This window comes from Coenobita brevimanus, chromosome 104 (assembly GCF_032717465.1).
Source record: "Coenobita brevimanus isolate Jiangsu-jjx chromosome 104, ASM3271746v2, whole genome shotgun sequence".
Classification (NCBI taxonomy): Eukaryota; Metazoa; Arthropoda; class Malacostraca; order Decapoda; family Coenobitidae; genus Coenobita; species Coenobita brevimanus.
Genome location: NC_137057.1, coordinates 45,283,305 through 45,304,864, shown reverse-complemented (window position 1 = coordinate 45,304,864; position 21,560 = coordinate 45,283,305). Strand labels below are relative to the sequence as shown.

General features: G+C 42.5%; 1 protein-coding gene across 1 annotated transcript in view; it reads right to left on the bottom strand.

Annotated features, from left to right (window-relative positions):
- LOC145415950 (protein CDV3 homolog) overlaps positions 1–21,254 on the bottom strand; it is a 29,472-nt gene extending 8,218 nt beyond the window's left edge. Inside the window, exons 1-4 of the mRNA XM_080285054.1 lie at positions 20,922–21,254; positions 11,559–11,762; positions 9,189–9,294; positions 4,822–4,933 (exon numbers count right to left, since the gene is read on the bottom strand). Coding sequence (XP_080141180.1) covers positions 4,822–4,933; positions 9,189–9,294; positions 11,559–11,762; positions 20,922–21,128 — 629 coding nt within the window. The 5' untranslated portion in view covers positions 21,129–21,254. The remainder of the gene's footprint in view (positions 1–4,821; positions 4,934–9,188; positions 9,295–11,558; positions 11,763–20,921) is intronic.
- Between the last annotated feature and the right edge of the window lie 306 nt (positions 21,255–21,560).

The window sequence follows — 21,560 nt, the reverse complement described above, 5'->3', positions numbered from 1 at the left end:
CACTGTGGAGGGCTGGAGGCTTTTGGTGGAGGGCTGGAGGCTTCTTGTGGAAGAATGGAAGTTCACTGTGGAGGGCTGGAGGCTTTTTGTGGAGGGATGGAGTTTTTTTGTGGAAAGATGGATGCTTTTTATCAAGGAATGGAAGCTTCTGGTCAAGGGATGGAGGCTTCCTGAGGGGAGATGGATGCTTTTTGTGGAGGGATGGAAGTTTGACATGGAGGAAGAAAGCAGTGATGGAGAGGACTGGAGCGGTGGGAGGGAGTAGATGAGGAAAAGTGTATTGGAATAGTGGCAGAGAGGGGTCAATGATGAAGAGAAGCTTTTAGTTGTAGGAGAGAGGAGTACATGGGAAAGGGAACCTGTAGTGATTAGAGTGACAAAGCAGTAGTTATTCCCTGGGCAGTCTTGCCGAACAGCCCCGAGTCCCTAAAGAATGCCACGGCTGAGACCGGGCTTTCCCACAGAGTTCTCAAGGAGTGTATGTTGTGTTGTTGGCACAGGCAATTGTGTGCAATGCAGTCCTCCATGTAATGAGCTTAACAGAATGGGGTGCTGTGTTGAATCCTGGACAGGCATCAGCAACTGAGTCATCCAACCTCAAGATAACTTAAGAGGACTGGATGATGCCCACCTCTCATCATATTCAGGTGGACTCTGTCCTCACAAGGGAGGTAGGATTCAGGAGGGCGGATATCAGGAGGCTGCGCATGCAGCTGTGTGTTGTCTTTAAGTGTCAGCCTGGCCAGGTGGACCCTGTCCTCACAAGGGAGATAGGATTCAGAAGGGTGGATATAAGGAGGCCGTGCATGCAGCTGTGTGTTGTCTTTGAGTGACTCAATGGTGCGGCGAGTGATATGAGTATGGATATGCTTCTGGAAGCTGGTTTGAGGTGGGCGAGGGGAAGAGATGACAGTATTTTTGTATATCGTTTGGTGGGTGTTGTTTTGACGCTCCTTGGTGTGTGTGGATGTGCAGCTGTGCGGTGTAGTGGATGGTGTGGGTTTGTGGAGGCTGTGGCAAGAATTTGTGTGCCTCTCATACCTAGATGATCCTTGACTTTGAGGACTTTGGTTTCTTGGTATAGGTGGTCTGTAAGTGTAGCAGCTGTGCTGCCTGTGATTGTTCTGTATGGTCTGTAGGGTGTTGTAAAGTGAGTCCTCAATATATGAAAGGGATAGGAACAAAAAAAAAACTTTCGTAATCTGAAATTTCATATATTGAAACGATTTTCCCCACTGAAATATACACAGAAATGGGGGTATGCATCCCAGGACCCCCTCGGACCCCCCACCTAAACTTTACCCTTCCTATTTTGAAGTAAGTAATACCTGTAGAAGTAATACCAGTAGATGTAAGGTAACGAAGTGGCCATTTTCTTTTACATCTCCTTTCTTTTGGTCACAGTCCCAATGGTGAAAGCTGCAAGGCCTAAAGCACGCCCAATCTCCATGACTCCCTGCCTCTTCCTGTAGCGTCTTATAATTTACAATTTCCTCTCCAGAGTTAGAGTACGGTGCTGCTGCTTCTTTGCAGAGGGCTCCCCTGATGCTGGAGATTATGCAGGGCGCTTGGGAGGCATGTCTAAACAGTACAAAAAGATGTAGAGCTGCGAAAATATCCTTGTGTACAGCAAAGCTGCGAGGAGGGACATGGCTCGGTTCCGGGACAATTCGCCATGGAGTCAATTCGCCCTCAAAACATGGACAATTCCCCGTCAGGACAATTCGTACCCAAGATGATTCCCCATCATTCTATAAATATACTTAATATTAATTGATTAATACTAAAATAACTAATTTCACGGGGAACTATCAAGGTCTATGTTCATTCAACAGCGTAGGCTTTGGATATTATTTATAATTTGAACTTGTAGTCAATAATTAACTTGCTTCTGCCTCGCTGTAGTCAACTTTGAATTATAATCTGACGTCTCCCATAGCTGTCCTAAATATTTTTTATTGTAATTTTTGGATGCAGTCGGTTGAGACTGATTGATTAGCTGAGAATGTAGACGTTATATGAAGATTATTCGTTTCGTTTTAGTAGACGTTATATGAAGATTATTCGTTTCGTTTTAGAGTATGTCGATCGTTCACTTTATATAAATGCCAATGTCTCATACGTAGCCCTATGTTAAACGATGAAATGAAACGTTGTATGTCACCTGATTCACGTTTCAATATACAGTAATCACTCCAATATCCGACGTAATAGAGCCATAGGTAGGTCCGGATATTGGTTCTGTCCGGATATTGGGCCCCAACTTATGGACTTGTACTTATGGACCCTAACTCAGAGAAACACCTATACAACTTCCTCTGGACATGCATAGCACCTATTTAAGACCCAAATCACACCAATAAGGCACATAAATGACTGAAATAAATGCAAAAGAAACATAAAATGAGGGTTTAGAAGTAGGTTCATACAATAATAAACATTCTGGTGACTGGCTCCTGGACTGGTACTTATGGACCCTAACCTAGCCTAACTCAGAAAAACACCTTCCTACTGCACATGCATAGCTCCTAACACCCTATTCACACCAATAAAGGACATTAAAGAGTGAAATGAGGTAAGTATAGTATGGAAAAAAGTACAGTATGAAACATTCTTATGTTCGGATAGTGGGGATGTTCGGATATTGGGCGTCCGGATATTAGAGTGATTACTGTATTTATATTTTTTTCCGTTAATACCAACCATTTGATGCCATATTTTACATTTATTATCTATCTATCTACTGCCAGACCCCTCAATCCCGTTCGGGGTGGCCACAAACAAATCGCCTCCATGTCGCCCTGTCCCCACCATTTCACTGCCCAGCTCCCAACTCACACCCCCCTCTCTCATATACCTCTCCACCCCATCCCTCCGATACAAAGAATAAACCACCATCACCTTTATAACTCATATAAATCGAAAACTAATATACTTGCTCAATAAACTCATATGTAAATAAATGATGGGGAATCGACTTGATGACGAATTGTCCTGAAACTGTGGACTCAACTGAGAAGTACAGTATGTGTGAAAAACTGTTTACCAGAGAGGGGTTAGTTCGTTTCCTCGCCAAAAGCGAGTGCGCATTTTGGATTTTTCTTATTTCCTTTTGTATCACTTTTCATATCACTGAGACAGATACTTTTGTATTGTGGAATTTGGCCTATATTAATCGCTTCCGTAACATCGAAAATTTGTACTTCGGGTTTTTGTTTATCAAGGACTCACTGTAGTATGTTTTAGTGAGGTTAGAAGCCCAAGCAGGGCCTGAATAATTCATCACTGAACATATATATTGTTTGAATACTGTGGTGGTGGTTTCTTTGTTGTGTCTGAATGTTGTATGGGCAAGTGACCTTAGGGCATTGAGGACACTGAATCTTGATGTTAATTTATTTTTAATGTTTGTGATGTGTTGTTTAAATGACACTTATGTACTGTGTGTTACACCATGGATTTTGGATGTGTGTATGTGTGGTACGGGGGTGTTTTTTATGGTGAGGTGTGAAATGTGGCTATGTTCTGCTGTCCAGTCTGCAAGAAGGGTCACTGTAGATTTGGCTGGGGCTATATTGAGTCTGTCTGTGGTGAACCATTCGTGTCGTGTGTTGAGGTAAGGTTGGAGGATGTGTGCAGCTGTGTTTGCGTTTTGGTGTGTACAACTGTACATGTAAGTGTTCTGTCGTCTCCATAGGAAGCTACAGTACGTGTATCTGTGGTGTGTGGGTATGTCATGCATGTATAGGTTAAAGAGTGTAAGGGACAAAACAGATCTTTGAGGGATGCTGTTGGTGAAGTTTCTGATATTTGGGACAATGCAGTTTTGAGTGGTGATAAGACCAAAGAAATATGCAACAACAACAATATCCAATCCCATTTTACCCCGTATAAACAAAAGTGTAGGTGCCTGGGGCTAGGCAACTCACTACTCAGTCCTGACATTTAAATTAAGTGACCAGATGCCTCTGAGTGGCACTCTGCCAGCTAAAAAGTCCAACCTCCCATAATCCAGACAAAATTGTCTGAAACTAATCAGTCATGGTCATCACCTCTCAAAGCACTCCCAAGAGGAAGCAAGGGTCTGAAGGTGGTGGTGGCAATGATGCATATGAAGACTTACCATCATAACAGACCATTTAACACTAAGCAATGGAGTGGGTGGGATTATAAAATAAGAAATTGGGTGTTAAAAGAAGTCTGGATGTTAATGAGATTGATAATGAAAGCTGAAAAGTACAACTACAGTATCACTAATGTACTCAATGAAATGGGACAATCTCCTTCAGATTACTGTATAAAGGTGAGTCTAAATGCCCACATGAATGTATGAGAGTGAGACAGTGGTAAGGAAGTCTGAAAAGTTAAGAAATGAGGCAGTTCAAGGATACATACAGGTTGCAGTGACCAGACTGGATAAGAAATGCACTGGTTGGTGAAAGCTACAGTGACTCTTGATGAAAAGTTGAAAAGTGTGTGCTCAGATGATAGTCATACAGAATGATGGGGAGAGAGGGGTATTTATATACGGTATAATATAAAGTGTAAGACTAGCATGTGTGCAGGCCAAAAAGACAACTTCAAGTAAAACACCTTAAAGTGAAACATGATTCTGGGACTCAAGACTGGTGAAAAATTCTAACTGAAACAACCTTCTAATTAATCACAAGAAATATTAACAGAAGGTAAGCTGCTAATCCACCATAAATAGTAGTTCTATCAATAGTGTCCATTGAAATGTAGTCACAAATTCATTCACACATCACTTAAACTATGAAGGAGTTACAGATCCTTAACAGACAACAACAAGAAGGAACTGACTTAAACTTTTTCTTGCCCCACGCGCCCATGGGGTTTGATGCCTGGGCATCAGAGAGGGAAGGGAATGCCATCTCATTGTTGATATCTGGGGCTGTCCGATGACGCCGAGGAGCTGTGGAGAGAGAGGAAGAATACACTAACGATCCTGTACAGAACGGTTATAAAAATTAACACACAGTAACAGTAAACAGCCAGATATTCTCTGGCCATTATCTGAATGCTAAAGCTCGCAACAGAGGAAGCTTATCTACACCTACTGCTCACCTAATTGGCATTATCTAAGTAATTATCCCAAAACAGTCCTTGGATTGAAACCCACAACATCTGGTTGGAGTACCTTAACCCACTACACCACTAGGTATCCATTTGGTTATACACCATCCAATGTGGTAAAGATTTCATGGGCTACAAGAACCCATTCTGCCTGACACGCAGTGCAGTCACCTAAATGCAGCACTGCAATGAATGAGTGGATGGCGGGTGCCCCCACCAACCAAAAATAAATATATCAGACTGGTTCATTGCTTTGTATATAATGTATGATGGGGTATTATTGTATCAATGGGATAAAATCGGCACATTTTTTTCCCCCAGAAAAGAAAAAGAACACTTTTTGAACGCTTTTGCCTAATACTGACTGTGTTCGTTATGGTGATAGGTTTAGACTGAAATAAATTTTGAGTTCACTATGCTGCATATTGCTGACAGGCGAAAAGAAATATGGATTTTACAAAGACTGAAAACTGTACTGAGAAAGAAGTGTGTGTGTAGCACCTGGACAGCCTGCTTGGATCAAACCTGTATACCCCATGCATTCTATGGATTCTATATGATAACTTTTATCCATAAAGAGTTAGCTGATAACTCATAATGTATAGACTTATCAGTCTTTCTCCAAGATTGGGTAATACTGGCATATCTGGTGGAGTAATTGTTCCATCAGTTCAAATAATATATTTCTTGCAGCAGGAGCTAAATTAAATGCTGATGAGTGATTACTACTAATTCATAAACTTGTATCCATATGGAGAGGACTGACAGTTACTGTATACTGAAGATGATCCAGCAATTGCTGAATTATGAGAAGTGTCAGATGAGGAACTGTTTTTATCAGCAGAAGTCTCTGAGGTTCAAAGCCAAGAATATGGAGGTGAAACCAGGAACACAGCAGATTTTACAAGAGATGTAATATGATCTTTCCAAGACAAGTCCCGAGCAAATGAAACCCCAAGCATGTTCAACGATGATGCAGGATTAAGTTGAGTATTATTAAACATAAGTGGGTATACCTGTGGACGATTTTGTCGGGTTGATAGGTGCAAAAACTGAGTCTTTGATGTATTAAAAACAACCAGATTATTTTTACCCCAGTCAGAGATACGAGCCAAGTCAGACATTAGGTGTGCCATAGCCTCATCCCTTGCCTGTTGAAGTAACTGCTGAGATGGACGTTGTGAGAATTGAATGGAAAGGTGAAGGGTGGAGTCATCAGCGTATGAGTGGATAGGGTTAGATGTACAGCTTAGAAGGTCACTGATGAATAAAAGGAAGAGAGTTGGTGATAGGACAGAGCCCTGAGGAACACCACTGTTAACAGATCTAGGAGAAGAACGATAGCCGTCTACAACAGCTGCTATAGAACGACCAGAAAGGAAGTTAGAGATGAAGGCACAGATAGAAGGATAGAAACCGTAAGAGGGCAGTTTGGAAATTAAAGATTTATGCCAGACTCAATTGAAAGCCTTTGAGATGTCAAGTGCAATGGCAAAGCTTTCGCCAAAGTCCCGAAAGGAGGATGACCAGGAGTCTGAAAGGTAGGTGAGAAGATCACCAGTGGAGCGTCCCTGACGGAACCCATACTGACGATCAGAAAGAAGGTTGTGATAGGAAAGATGCTTTAAAATTTTTCTATTAAGAATAGACTCAAAAACTTTTGAGATACAGGATGTTAAAACAATTGGACGATAGTTAGAGGGTTGGGAATGGTCACCTTTCTTTGGGAATGGCTGAATGAGAGCAAACTTCCAGCAAGAAGGAATGGTACAAGTTGACAGACAAAGGCGAAAGAGTTTGCCTAGGCAGGGTGTAAGCACAGTTCTTGAGAACAACAGGAGGGACCCCATCAGGCCCATATGCCTTATTAGTACTGAGGCCAGCAATGGCAGAAAATACATCAGCTGAAGAAATTTTAATGTTAGCCATGAGGAAGTCAGAGGGGGGAAGTGATGGAGGAACAGCACCGGAATCGTCTAAGGTGGAATTGGAGGAGAAAGTCTGAGCGAAGAGATTTGCTTTATCAGTAGAAGAAATAGCTACAGAACCATCAGAGTAGAAAAGAGGAGGGAAGGATGATGAGGTAAAGTTGTTAGAAAGGTTTCTGGCAAGGTGCCAGAAGGAGCGGGAAGAATTCGAGTTGGAGAGTTGAGAGCATTTAGTACGGATGAAATTATTTTTAGCAGAGCGAAGAACAAACTTAGCATGATTCCGGGCAGAAACGTAAAGATGACGTGATTCAGGGGTGGGTTGGCTCCGGTACCTTTTGTAGGCCCTCTCCTTGTTGCGGACAGCATTAGAACAAGCGTGATTAACCCTTTAACCGCGGGTGTCATCCCAGAATGACATTGCAAAAACTGGACCAAACCGCGGATGTCATTCTCAAATGTTTGTGAATATTTTGCATACCACGCGTTTTTTCCGTGCGCCAATTGTTTCAAGGGAGAGTAGCTATTAAGTTCTTTCACTCCAGCCAACCCCCACCTCCCTCCTTCCCCCCCCAGGCCCCCACCTCCCACCCCCTGGGCCCCTCACCCCACCCCGGACCAAACACGCATCAGTATCTGTTCAGCTGTGTGAGTGACAACACTGCTGATGTGGCAGTGAAGTGCAAGCAATTACAGTACCTTTTACCTGCCTCAGTGAGTGGGTGTTTATCATATGTGCAGTGTTCATATATGTTTATAGTATTACTATCAGAATGAGGTTGGCATTTGGTAATGGTGTGTGAGCGAAAAATAGTGATTACAACACCGCTGATATGGCAGTGAAGTGCGGGCAATTACAGTGCCTTTTACCTGCCTCAGTGAACACAGAGTGGGTGTTTATCGTATGTGCAGTGTTCATATATGTTTGTAGTATTAATATCAGAATGAGGTTGGCATTTGGTAATGGCGTGTGAGCGAAGGTAATGGTGTGTGAGCGAAAAATAGTGATTTTAGATCGCTCTCTTCTGATGGCACTGCCCATCCAGTGATAGTCAACGAAATCATGAAACCTACATCATTGCAAAGCCGAAGGTTAGTACTTTCTAATGGTACCTTATTTTTCGCTCTAGATTTATTCTGTGCAGAGTTATAAAGGTTTAAAGTTTGTTTACATTTTGGCTGGAACCCCCACGGGAGAGGCCAGTCGGGGCAAAACAATGCCCGCAGTTAAAGGGTTAAACCAAGGCTTCTTGCGTTAGTCAAAGGATATGAGCAAGGAATGTATGCTTCCATGCCCGAGAGAATAACCTCCGTAATGCGCAAGGCACACTCAGATGGCTCCCAGCCATGGAAGCAATAATCATTCCAGGGAAAATCAAAGAAGTACTGCCTGAGGGCTTCCCAATTCGCGTCTCCAAAATGCCACAGACAACGTTTCCCTGGAGGGTCCACAGGCTGTACCGGAGTGATAGGACAGGTTAAGGTGATAAGGTTGTGATCAGAGGAGCCCAACGGAGAGAAAAGATTAACAGTGTAAGCAGAAGGATTAGTTGTAAGGAAGAGGTCAAGTATGTTGGAGCTCTCTCCAAGGCGGTCAGGGATACGGGTAGGGTGCTGTACAAGCTGCTCTAGGTCATTGAGGATAGGAAAGGTGTGGGCTTGTTCACCAGGTGGATCAGTGAAAGGAGAGGAGAGCCAAAGGTGGTGGTGAACATTGAAATCTCCAAGAATGGAGATTTCAGAGAAAGGAGAAATGGATAGAATGTGTTAGCAGTAGGCTGGATATAGGTACAGTACTGGATATTGCTCTGTATCTGGATTTTGTTCATATCTGGCCATGCCTCTGGCTCTATTAGGTTGGATAATTGAGGTTTACTGTACATCTATAAAGAAAAATACAAATCAACAGGATCAGACAGTTCAAGAAGTACATAAAAAGGTTCTAGCATCCCTCTTAACCTTTACAGTTGATGGAATGTTTTTATCCTTCTGGTATATGTGAAGTACATCTAAGTATAAATAAATAAATATATACAAATAAGTAGGAGCAGATGGTTTCACATCTAAGGTGGAGTCAGATTTAAAAGGCCTGAATTAAATAAGAAAAACTGTGTGATCCACTGGTTATATGCAGAGCTGGACCTGATTATCCTGAGTCTAACTTACTTGATTTTGGAAGTGGTGAGGGGGTCATGTTACGCATGTGTGGTGGGACGTAGGAAGAGGAACCCTGACTTCTGCTGCTTTTCTCCTCAGGTTCTGCAGCTGGAGCCTGAAGTTGGGTTAATAATAATAATAATAACAACAATTAGAATGCATTCAGAAAGCATACCTCCACCAATGCCAAAAAGATGTATGATTTACTACTGTAATTTTTCTACCAAATGAATATTATACCGTATTTTTATGGTCTCAGTCAATTTGCTTTAGTGTCCTTTGTTACACATTTCTGTGAGCGTACAACTACACCAACACTAATAAAATGTATAGTTTATTCCTGTAGCTGAATCCAAATCCACCTCAAAATCTCACTGACTCTTCCTTCACCCACTGCCGACCTATCCACTATATTTCACAGAAATATGATAACTCTGAGATATCTTGTACACAGACAGACACAGGTGAATACATAAAATCTGTTGAAATTCACTGAAAATAACAATAATCTATCCATTCATCATCCAATCTTATGTCGCCCCATGAGGAGCATGGGAACCCGGGGGTAGGCAAGTTGGTCCTGATATTTAAGATGAGACTGACCAGCCTCACTCATCCCTGAGTCGCATTACGAGAGCAATAAACCCCAACCACCCCTTAGATACAAATCTACACCAATTCAATCCTACTGGAGCGCCTCAACTGCCCACTAAACCACCAGGCGCCATAATTTGGTTATATGGTTACCACCCAGCAGTGTAAATGGTTTCCTGTACCATTTGGCTTGCTACTCAGTGTACAGTCACCCACAGGCAGAAGGAAGGGGAAAGAATGAAGGAAAGGAAGACAGAAGAGGCACTGTAAAGTCACCTGTAGGCAGCACGAAAAGGAAAATAATAATACAGACATACCCTAAGATTCGGTGCATCGCACACCGATGATTCACTAGACCGAACAAAAGAAATGGGGGAACATTCCCACAATCTGAACAACCGTCAATTTGCTAGTCCGAACACTCGACCCTCTAGGCTTGAAATCAATGCGTCTGAAGATGTATGTGGTGGGGCATGGGGCTCTCCGGGTCCTCCCTCCATCCCCTCTCTTCTCCCCCCTCCCCGGTTCCTCCTCCATCTCCCGTCACACTCAGCACTGCCAGGCGTGTCTCCCTCCCCCAGCCCTGGTTATCTCCCTCCCCATCTCTCCACCTTCCCCCATCCCTGTGTGTGTGTGGGGGGGGAGGGAATATGGCAATATGGCTTTCTTGCCTCTCTCCACCATCCCCCCACTCTCCTCTACCCATGCTTGTCTCCCAACCCATCCTCCCACCCCCACTTGTCTCCCTCTAGAACCCCCCACCCCTGCTTGTCTCCCTCCTCATCCCCCTGCCCTCCCCCACCCCTATTTGTTTCCCTCTTCATCCCCCCACTTTCCCCCACCCCCACTTGGTGGGCTGCCAGCTACCCTGAAGCATCTCAACACTGCACGTCTCATTGCCTTACCTTCTTGCATGTGATGTTTGATGTCCCATTTTTTAGAAGTGATACTGTTTATGAGGATAATAACATTACCTATGGTGTTTCTGTGTCAGTCTCTATTGATTGAGCAAGGTATGAGGGTTTGGGTTTGGGCCTGGAATGCATCTCTGGCTATTCTGCAGTATCTTATGGAGAAAATTGCTTCGATATCCGACATACTTGCTGATCGAACACTCCCACTGGTACTGCCAACATCGGGGTAGGCCTGTAAGTAATCCAGAGCTCTTTTTCCCACCTATGGATGAGGTGAGACAGGGTCCAGATAGTAAGAGGGGAACAGAGCTAGGATACCAGTTCCTACATTTAAGGCAAGGGTAACCTAACTCGTTTTCCCCTGAGTGGCATCGGGACTGCCTGTGGGCTCTGAGACTATTTTCACTAGATATTCACAGTGTATGGGGTCAGCTTATGGAAGTGTTTAAAGTACTGAATGGGTCTGACAATCTTGACCACAGAAAGTTGTTTAGTCTCAACACACAACCATGGTTGGAAGCTGGAATTGAAAAGATTTGATACCAACATTTGTGACAATTTTTTAACGTCCAAGATCTGCTCCACCTGAAAAAGATGCCCCCAAAGATGTTGTGTTGTTAATAGTATTACAGTAGAGCAGTCTAAAAGAAACCTTAAAGGGATCTTCCATCCATCCACCCATCATCTAAACCTACACTGCCCCATGAGAAGCATATGAGATCATACTCACACTAAATGAGGGAGAATTGGATATGCACTCCCAAGCATATACAGTAAAAACTACGGTATCTCCTCGTTATGGACCGCAAGACCTTTCAGATACAGGACTGTACTAACTTTTCCTTGTAATCCACCCCCCCTCTCCACTTACCACTACAGTCGCTGGAGGTGCCTGTGTCTGCTCTGTCTTCCACACTCCATCCTTTCTGTCTCCCCGTCCTTCCTTTTCTCCATCATCATCTGCTGACCCTCCCCCTCCTTCCTCCTCATCTTCTATCTGTAGTTTGGAGATCTTTAGGTCTGTCAGGTCACGGTCTGCCTCATCTTTGAAATCATTCCATTCCTCCTCCTCAGCCTGGAAAACAAATATCATCACAACATCAGTCACAAACTTCCCTCACCTTCCTTCCCATCCCCCTAAAGGATGCACAAGAAGTGGTGAGGTTAACTCTGGCCTGCAGTTCACTGGATTCACCACAGGTGAACCAGAGGCTATAATGACAACAAAAACACAATAAGAACAAAAACTACTAATCAATTACAAAACACCAGAGAAGCAAGTATCATATAACCTTTAAAAACATACGGTATCCAGAGATTTTGCCACCATCGAGTTTGCCACCTGCCTTACTCTGAACCTCATACATATTTGCAGCTGACGATTTCACTCCTAGAGAAGAATTACTTATTTCATTACTCACTTGGCAGAGGGTTAGTGCCCCTCCCTGGAAAACAGCTAACTAAAAAGACGAACAAGCAGCCTCAGACAAGGACTGACCAAAAGATGACCAAGGACTGGACAAAGGACATGGTACGGATCGCGACATGGAATATAAGGGGTGCGAATGATGAGGTGAAAGAGAGAGAGATTGTCCAGCTAATTGAGGAAGCAAAAGTGGATGTATGTGAAGTAACTGAAACTAAATGGAGAGGAGAGAGTGTGAGAGAATGGGAGCATGGATGGGGTACACGTGCAGGAGTAGGTGAGAATGAGAGGGCAAAAGAAGGAGTGTGTATTGTTGTGAGTAAAAGATGGAAGAAGAACATAAAAGAGTATGGATCAGTTGGCTCACGGATTATGTGGGTAAGATTGAAAGTTGGAATACAAATGTGGGCGATTGTGTGCATGTATGCGCCAACACAAGATCGTGCAAGCAGAGTGAGAGAAGAGTTCTGGACAAATGTGGAAGTGTGCATGGAAAAGTTTGGAAGGAATGAGAGAGTGTTTTTGACTGGTGATACGAATGGTAAAGTAGGGAATGTGAAGGTGGATGGAGTAGTTGGTGAGTGGGGTGTGCCTGCTGAGATAGATGAGAATAGCAGTGCGTTAGTGGACATTTGTGCCGGGAGGAAGTTGGTGATAGCCAATACCCTCTTCCGGCACAAAATGATCCAGAGGTATACATGGTGAATGATGAGAAGAGTGGGTGGTGAACTGAATGAAAGGAAGGCAATGATTGATTATATGTGTGTGGATGAAAGGATGCAAAAATGTGTAATGGATGCAAGAGCTTATACAGGTTGGGGGAGTGGACTTTCTGATCATTATTTGGTGGCGGCCAGAATCAAGATCCAAGTAAGCTGGAGAAATAGAAAAAGGGAAGGACAGGAGGAAGGTGTAGATGCAAGGAGAGTGGGAAGGTTATAAGAGGATGAGAAAAAGGCAGAATATAAGAGAGAAGTAGAGGAACGATTGGGTAAATATGAATTGGAGCAGATGGGGGACGTAGAAGGTGTGTACAAGATATTCACAGAAGAAATATGTGCAGCATGATGTGATGTGTGGGGTGAAGAGAAGACGGAATGGGGTGCAAGGAACAGCATGGTGGAATGAAGAGGTGAGACAGGCTGTGGCACAAAAGAAGAAAGCATACAATGAATGGATGAGAAATAGGGGTGTGGAAGAAATTGACAGGCAGAAGAGAGTTATATGTAGAAAGGAAGAAAGAGGTGAAAAAATTAGTAAGAGAGTGTAAGAAGAGAGTGGATGAGGAATTTGGAAGGAATTAAAGTGTGAAGTGGAGGGACTGTAAGAAAAAGAGGTGAAGAGAGTAAGACAGGGTGGCAGTGAAGTTAGTAGGGGATTGAAAGATAAAAATGGTAGATTACTAGTGGAGAAAGGAGAAAAAGTGAACAGATGGAGAGAACACGTTCAGGAATTGTTGAACATACAGGATGGAAGTAATGCGAGAATAAGTGGCTGGGGAATGGCTGGGAGAAGGAGAGAGGTGAGAAGACAGGAAGAAATCAGTAGGATACAAGTTGTGGAAGCCATGAAGAAAGTCAAATCGGGGAAAGCCCCAGGAATTGATGGAGTGTGTGGTGAAATGCTGAAGCATGGGGGAGAGACAGTAGTAGAATGGATGTGGAAAATGTGCAGATTGGCCAGGGAGGAAGGTAGAGTCCCGGAGGATTGGAGGTCAGGTATAATTATTCCCTTGTACAAAGAAAAAGGGGAAAAAGAAGTGTGTGGTAATCATAGGGACATTTGTCTTCTTAGTGTAACAGGAAAAGTGTGTGGTAGGATACTTACTGACAGTTAGAGAAAGAACAGAGGAATTAGTTGGAGAAGAACAGGGAGGCTTTAGGAAGGGAAGAGGTTGTGTACTGTAGATCAGATATTCATTCTTAGATCTTTAGTGGGAAAGTTTCTAGAGAAGGGAAAGAAGTTGTATGCAGCCTTCATGGATTTGAAGAAAGCATATGACAGGGTGGATAGACAAGGATTGTAGAAAGTATTAAGAATATATGGAGTAGATGGGAAGTTGTTGAATGCTGTGAAGAGTATGTATGATGGTGCTAAGGTTGCTGTGCATGTGGATGGTGAACTGAGTGAATTTTTCTATTTGAAGGTTGGGTTGAAACAGGGATGTGTCATGTCTCCATGGTTGTTCAATCTGTACATGGATGGGGTAATAAAAGAGGTACAAGGTAGGGTGGTGGATGTTGGAGTGGCCCTAGTGAGAGAGGATAGTGTTTGGAAACTCCCTGTACTGTTGTTTGCAGATGATACTGTGTTGTTGAGTGAAGACGAAGGGGAGCTGCAAGGCTTGGTGGATGAGTTTGGGAGTGTAAGAAATGGTATCTAAAGGTGAATGTAGGGAAGAGTAAAGTGATGGTCTTTGAGAAGTCAGTGAATGTACAGCGAGGTTGGATAGTGAGGAATTGGAAAATGTGAGAAAGTTTAAGTACTTGGGTAGTGTGATGAGTAAGGATGGAGGTTTGGAGGGTGAAGTGCTTGAAAGGGTACAGCAGGGAAGAAAGGTTGCTGGTTCTTTGAAAGCAGTGATAAGAAACAGGGAAGTGAGCATGGAAGTGAAAAAGTTACTACATGACAGTATTGTGATACCAACTCTAAACGTATGGAAGTGAAGCTTGGACGTTGCTGGAAGGACACAAGTCAAGAGTGAGAGCAGTGGAAATAAGTTATTTAAGAGGAGCCTGTGGAGTCACATGGAGAGACAGGGTGACAAATAAGGATATAAAGGAGCGTTGTGGTGTGGATGTGATAGGAAGCGTTATGAGCAACACACTGAGGTGGTTTGGCCATGTGGAGAGGATGGAGGGTGAAAGACTGACGAAGCGAGTGTATGTGAGTGAGGTGGAGGGGGGAAGAGGGAGGGGGAGGCCGAGGATGAGATGGAGAGATGGGGTGGAGACGTATATAAGAGAGGGGGGTGTGAGTTGGGAACGGGGCAGTGAAACGGTGGGGGATAGGGCGACGTGGAGGCGATTTGTTTGTGGCCACCCTGAACGGGACTGAGGCATCTGGCAATAGATAGATAGATAGACTTCTGGGCCGTTGCTCTGGCACAGTTGCTATCAAACCATTTTGGAGAGTTTGATCTTTTAGTGAACTGCTAACTTGGTATGAATAAATCCATACCAGATAGTATTACGTCATTAATGTGGGACTGGATAGAACTGACATCACTAGAGAAGAAAGACTGCCATGGAATGTAAGCAAGATAATTTCTAAATCCATCACGGTTTGCCCTGTCAAAGTGCCATCGGGTCACCATGACAGGTTCACAACGGGGAGGTTTGGGGAGGCTAACTAATGAGGCTTTTATGAGATTGTGGTCAGAGGATCCAAGTGGTGACATTATTTCTATTATGTATTGGTCTGGATTATATGTCATGAAGAGATCCAAGAGATGGGCAGGATTATCTGGTATTCTATGGCCTAATGTCTTTTGTTCCCCTCCTTTCCTCATATCTCAGTGACAGAAAAATAAGAGTAAAAGTAGATGATGTATATTCCAATTTCCACTCAATTAAAGCAGGCATGCCACAGGGATCAGTTCTGGCGCCAACCTTGTTCCTGGTTCATATTAATAATCTCTTATCCGTCACCCACAATCCCTTCCGTTCATATGCAGATGACTCAACTCTTCACAGTTCGTTCACACACAAACACAATTTTACAAAGCCTGATATCTCTAACTCTCAATCAGTACAGCCATCTCCATAAATCAACACTTATCTAAGATCAATGAATGGGGACAAAATAACCTTGTCCCATTTAATGCTAGTAAAACCAAGTACAGTATATACAATTTACTAACAGACAGGTTGCCATACAAGCATCGTAAGAAGATCAACATCTTAGCCTTGGTATATGGTATTATTACCCTTGTGGGTATCAAATGACCAGTTTTAAAGGTAAATAAAAACTTGAGTAAAGCTCCCATACATAAAATTTACAATAGCTCCTATGCATAAACTATACAATAGTATTATCTTTTCAATAAACTACAGTAGAACCTCTTTGGTCTGGACCCCTTTAATCCGGACTTCTGTTAATTCGGACAAAATTTAAAAATAATAAGCTCCAAAAATACGTTGAAAGTAATTCTAAAGTCATTTTCAGTATCGGCGTGGAAAGCGATCGTCATTCATTTAGTCTCGGATCACACCAGGTCGCAACATAGGCGCTTGTTTATACACACGCTAGCATTCGTTCCATGAACTAGTTCACCAACCATTTATATTTTTACACTGTATTTCAAAAGTTAATCCTCCTTACCATGCCCCTTAACCCCTTAAACGCGGCCGTGAACAGTCGACCCCCCCCCGAGTGGCGGGGTTGTATCGCGGTCTGAGTACCTGTAGGAAAATATTAGCCAAAAATCAAGAGATTAACCCTAGAACATTATACTTGGTATGGCAGATAGTACTTACATTCAGCTTTCTCCAGAGACAGGTGTTGAGCCTTCGTGGACTACCCAAGGACTTGTGGAGACTTGCAAAGTTGGGTAACCAAATCTTCACTTTCACACCACCAGCAAACCGGTTTCCCCTCTACCACAGCCTCATTCTGTCACAGTAAACTTTATACTACAACGTAAAGGTAGTTTGGAATCCGTATTTGTACAATAAGCACTGAAAATAAGGCTAAAATCAACGGAGCGTACAGCCGACATACACCGCGGCGGCAGTCTTCCCGTCACTCAACAAACATTTCCATTTTCACAGATAAAAACATGTATACTACATTATTTTCAATCATATTACTGTACTTCCCAAAAGATCACCACGGCGCGCTTTTTATTCTGCCTTACGCCCGCCACTTTATTCTCGTTCCTGTCGGCCGCTTGCACTGACTCGGAAGAGCTAGAACTCGCCATAATGTCACTTTGAAAGCCTGCGGTAAACAGACGCTAAACAGGGGAAAACCGTGAGAAAAAAAGCTAGTGTTACAACTGGGGAAACAAGCGTTTCCTATTAGCATAAACTGCTTGTGACAGGAGAGCGCAGATTTACAGTTCTGAGCACTCAGAGCGCTGCCATGTATCACAGCCAGGCTGGCCGGGCCGTGGTGGGGGGGGAACGGGGGAAAAACGCGATACTTGGCAACAACTGAGGTCAGTAGTACAAAGGTAAAGTATGCTAATTGTAGCTAAAGGGTGGTGGTACTGATAGACAATACCAGCTGGAGCCTGCTTGCCCGCGGTTATTCAAAATTTACTAGAATTGCAAACGCGACGATCCGCCGTTATGTCCTTTTTGCCGAGCGTCACAAACGAGACGATCTGCGTTTAAAGGGTTAATGTAAGTGTAGCTTCTGCAATGAATAAAGGTGTTAAATGGAGGAGTTTGCTTACACAAAAATGGGTCAGAATATTCTGCAGTGTTTAGTGATTACTGTAGGTTATTTTTTGTACTTAAATGTGCTTTACTTGTACATCAAACATTAGCTTCTTGCCCATATGGGCATTATCAATATGTCAAAGATGACAATGTATTTTTTGCCTACATAAGTTTTATTTTTATTCCAAATATTAGTTAATTAATTAATTTATTTTTTTGCCTACACGGGCCTTAGTCACATACTACAATTTAAAATGTAGGCTAGTTTCTTGTCATGGCCTTACCTGTAAATTATGCAATACATCGTACATGATTAGTTTGGTTATTTTAGTATCCTTTCATCTTTTGCAGTTACGTAGGGTTGACATATGCCACATATGATAATAATTAAGAAACATACCATATGTAGATAGTTTTTGGTATGAACTGGAGATTACCCTGATGGTCAATTAAGAAACATACCATATGTAGATAGTTTTTGGTATGAACTGGAGATTACCCTGATGGTCCGGACAATCTGCTAATTCAGACAACCCTTCCCCCCATATAGTCCGAATGAGAGAGGTTCTACTGTATAATGTAATTATCATTTTGGTAGCTTGAGAAATTTCTGGATACAAGTACAGTTATTTTAAACTCCCGAAACAGGTTCATGTCTGAGGACGTGTGGTCAACAGGCGCTGGTTCAAGTCTGAGATCATTTTAATGTTTCCGGGGCATGTTCAAACTTAAAAGCGCACCCAACTCACTGAGGGTAGTGTGGCAGGTTCTCTCGTGTGCCTGAGGGTACAGGGAGAGGCTGCCTGGGAAAGAGAGAGAAAGGGAGGGGGGATTGGGAGGCCCACCTGCAGTGACTGAGGAGGAAGGGGGAGAGGCAGGCAGGGACCGAGTAGGGTGGGGATGAGGGGCAGAGTACATGTGTACAGCCAGCTGTCAGTCACTCACGGACTAGTAGAGATATACACCAGACAGTTGTAGTAGTATATATAAATATATATAGATATATATATATATATATATATATATATATCTAAATATATATATATATATATATATATCTACATAGATATATATATATATATATATATCTATATATATCTACATATATATATATATATATATATATATATATCTAAATATATATATATATATATATATATATATATATATATATCTACATATATATATATATATATATATATATATATATATATATCTACATATATATATATATATATATATATATATATATATATATATATATATACATTATATACCAGTATATATATATACTGCATATATACATATACATTATATACCAATATCTATCTATCTATCTATCTATCTATTGCCAGATGCCTCAATCCCGTTTGGGGTGGCCACAAACAAATCGCCTCCAAGTCGCCCTGTCTCCCGCCATTTCACTGCCCTGCTCCCAACTCACACCCCCCTGTCTCATATACCTCTCCACCCCATCTCTCCATCTCATCCTCGGCCTCTCCCTCCCTCTTCCCCCCTCCACCTCACTCACATACACTCTCTTCATCAGTCTTTCACCCTCCATCCTCTCCACATGGCCAAACCACCTCAGTGTGTTCCTCATAACGCTTCCTATCACATCCACATCCACACCACAACGCTCCTTTATATCCTCATTCATCAGCCTGTCTCTCCATGTGACTCCACAGGCTCCTCTTAAATAACTCATTTCCACTGCTCTCACTCTTGACTTGTGGCCTTCCAACAACGTCCAAGCTTCACTTCCATACGTTAGAGTTGGTATCACAATACTGTCATGTAGTAACTTTTTCACTTCCATGCTCACTTCCCTGTTTCTTATCACTGCTTTCAAAGAACCAGCAACCTTTCTTCCCTGCTGTACCCTTTCAAGCACTTCATCCTCCAAACCTCCATCCCTACTCATCACACTACCCAAGTACTTAAATGTACTCACATTTTCCAATTCCTCACCATCCAACCTAGCTGTACATTCACTGACTTCACCTCTCTCTCAAAGACCATCACTTTACTCTTCCCTACATTCACCTTTAGATTCCGTTTCTTACACACTCTCCCAAACTCATCCACCAAGCCTTGCAACTCCCCTTTGTCTTCACTCAACAACACAGTATCATCTGCAAACAACAGTACAGGGAGTTTCCAAACACTATCCTCTCTCACCAGGGCCACTCCAACATCCACTACTCTACCTTGTACCTCTTTTATTACCCCATCCATGTACAGATTGAACAACCATGGAGACATGACACATCCCTGTTTCAACCCAACTATATATATATATATATATATATATATATATATATATATATATATATATATACACACACTGAATGCAGGTGATATACAACAGCCAGCTGACACCATGACCTCTACAATGGCAGCAGAAGGTAGGTACATGTTTTTTTGTATCACTTATGATTGCTAAGAAAAAATTATATATATTTTTTGGGAAATTCAAATTGCAAAAAATAAGCCCAGTTGTGGGAAGGGGAAAGGGGGAAGGGAGCCTGGCATCAGGGGGTTAAAGATACTGGTGTCAAATATAAAACCACCAGTTTTACATGCAAACTGTGGCAAATGACCATCTGTCATGTTGGACTCTTAGGCTGATTTGGCTCCAAAGTCAATCCGTCACTGTTTGTCCCTCCTAACCTAACGTAACTTAACCTAATTCAACCACTTAATTTAACCTAACCTAACTAACCTGAATGATTTGGCAATGAATGAGTTGCAGGTCTGAATCAACCCACTGCCCTCTCTAGGACTCCACCGTCGATGTCAACAAACTTGACTTCGTCCTCTGAGTAACATGTTATTTTCACAGAACTGGGGTGTCATGAATGAATTATACAGTCTTTAATAACATAAGTGATACTTCTCCAGAATCTGGATGTCAAAAACATATTTACAATTATGGAAGACAATCCCTGTCATAAAATATTCATCTTTTGTTAATGGGATCTCTGCTGCAGTTTGTCCCTAACCTGATCTAAGTAGACCCACAGGGCAGCAATGTTCTGGGAAATTTCCAAAGCCTCCAACTACCTGTTCACAAGTTGTATGAGTGCCCACAGCAATGACCTTCACCTTGACTGGAAGCATAAACCATTTCACAAGCAAAACCAAATACTATATACATACACTACTAAACCAAATCCCATTATGATATTCAAACACAAGCTTATTTATCCCACCTTCCATGGTAAAAGAACAGGTCACTTCTGAATTAAACTTGAAGAAACCTAATCACTCTACAAGTTGGCATCTTACAATGCCATAAAGACAGGTGGAGGCTAAGTAGGTGATGCATAAGCTAGTTTGGAAAAAATAATGTAAATTCTGCTGTTGAGTAAGTGGATAGGTGCTATACATTGTGGCTGAAGTACCAAATATGTCTCACCTTCTGTGATGTCTCCTCGGTCACTGGTGAATCCTCTGAATTCTCCTCCTGCTTTTTGATTGGCTCCACCTTGGCCTTGACCCCCTGCTGCTGTTCCTTCTTCTCAGTCTCCTCCAGGCGGCGGGCGATCTCGTCAGTGGTGGTGAACTTCTTCCCCTTCACCTTCTTCTTGTCCTTCTTGGCAAAAAAACTGTCCAAATCAGCCATTGTGAGCAGTTGTGGGCGGTCGCTGTGTGCCTGGTAAAATGTCGGCCGCGAGCACTACAAACTCGCCAGCAGAAATCCAAAAGGAGTCCAGATGGAAATAAGAAATCACATGGACCTAAACATCAGGGTGAAGGCAATCAGGGAGAATATGGGTGTTATGGTGAAGCATTCAACACCTCATCCACCACAAGTTATAATCGCTAGGTAGAATCCGATCCTTTTATCGCCGGTGACAGGCGAGAGGAGCTTTAGTATTTAGCCCTTTTAATCAAGAGTTATGTTTACTTGTAGTTCAATAGGCAACAAAATTAGATTCTCATTTGCCGGATAAATATATAAAAAAGTAAATATTTTATGTTTATCACTGCTATTTTTAACCCTATACAAGTATGTATGAAACTTCATTCTCATTATGTGGAGCCGATTAAAAAA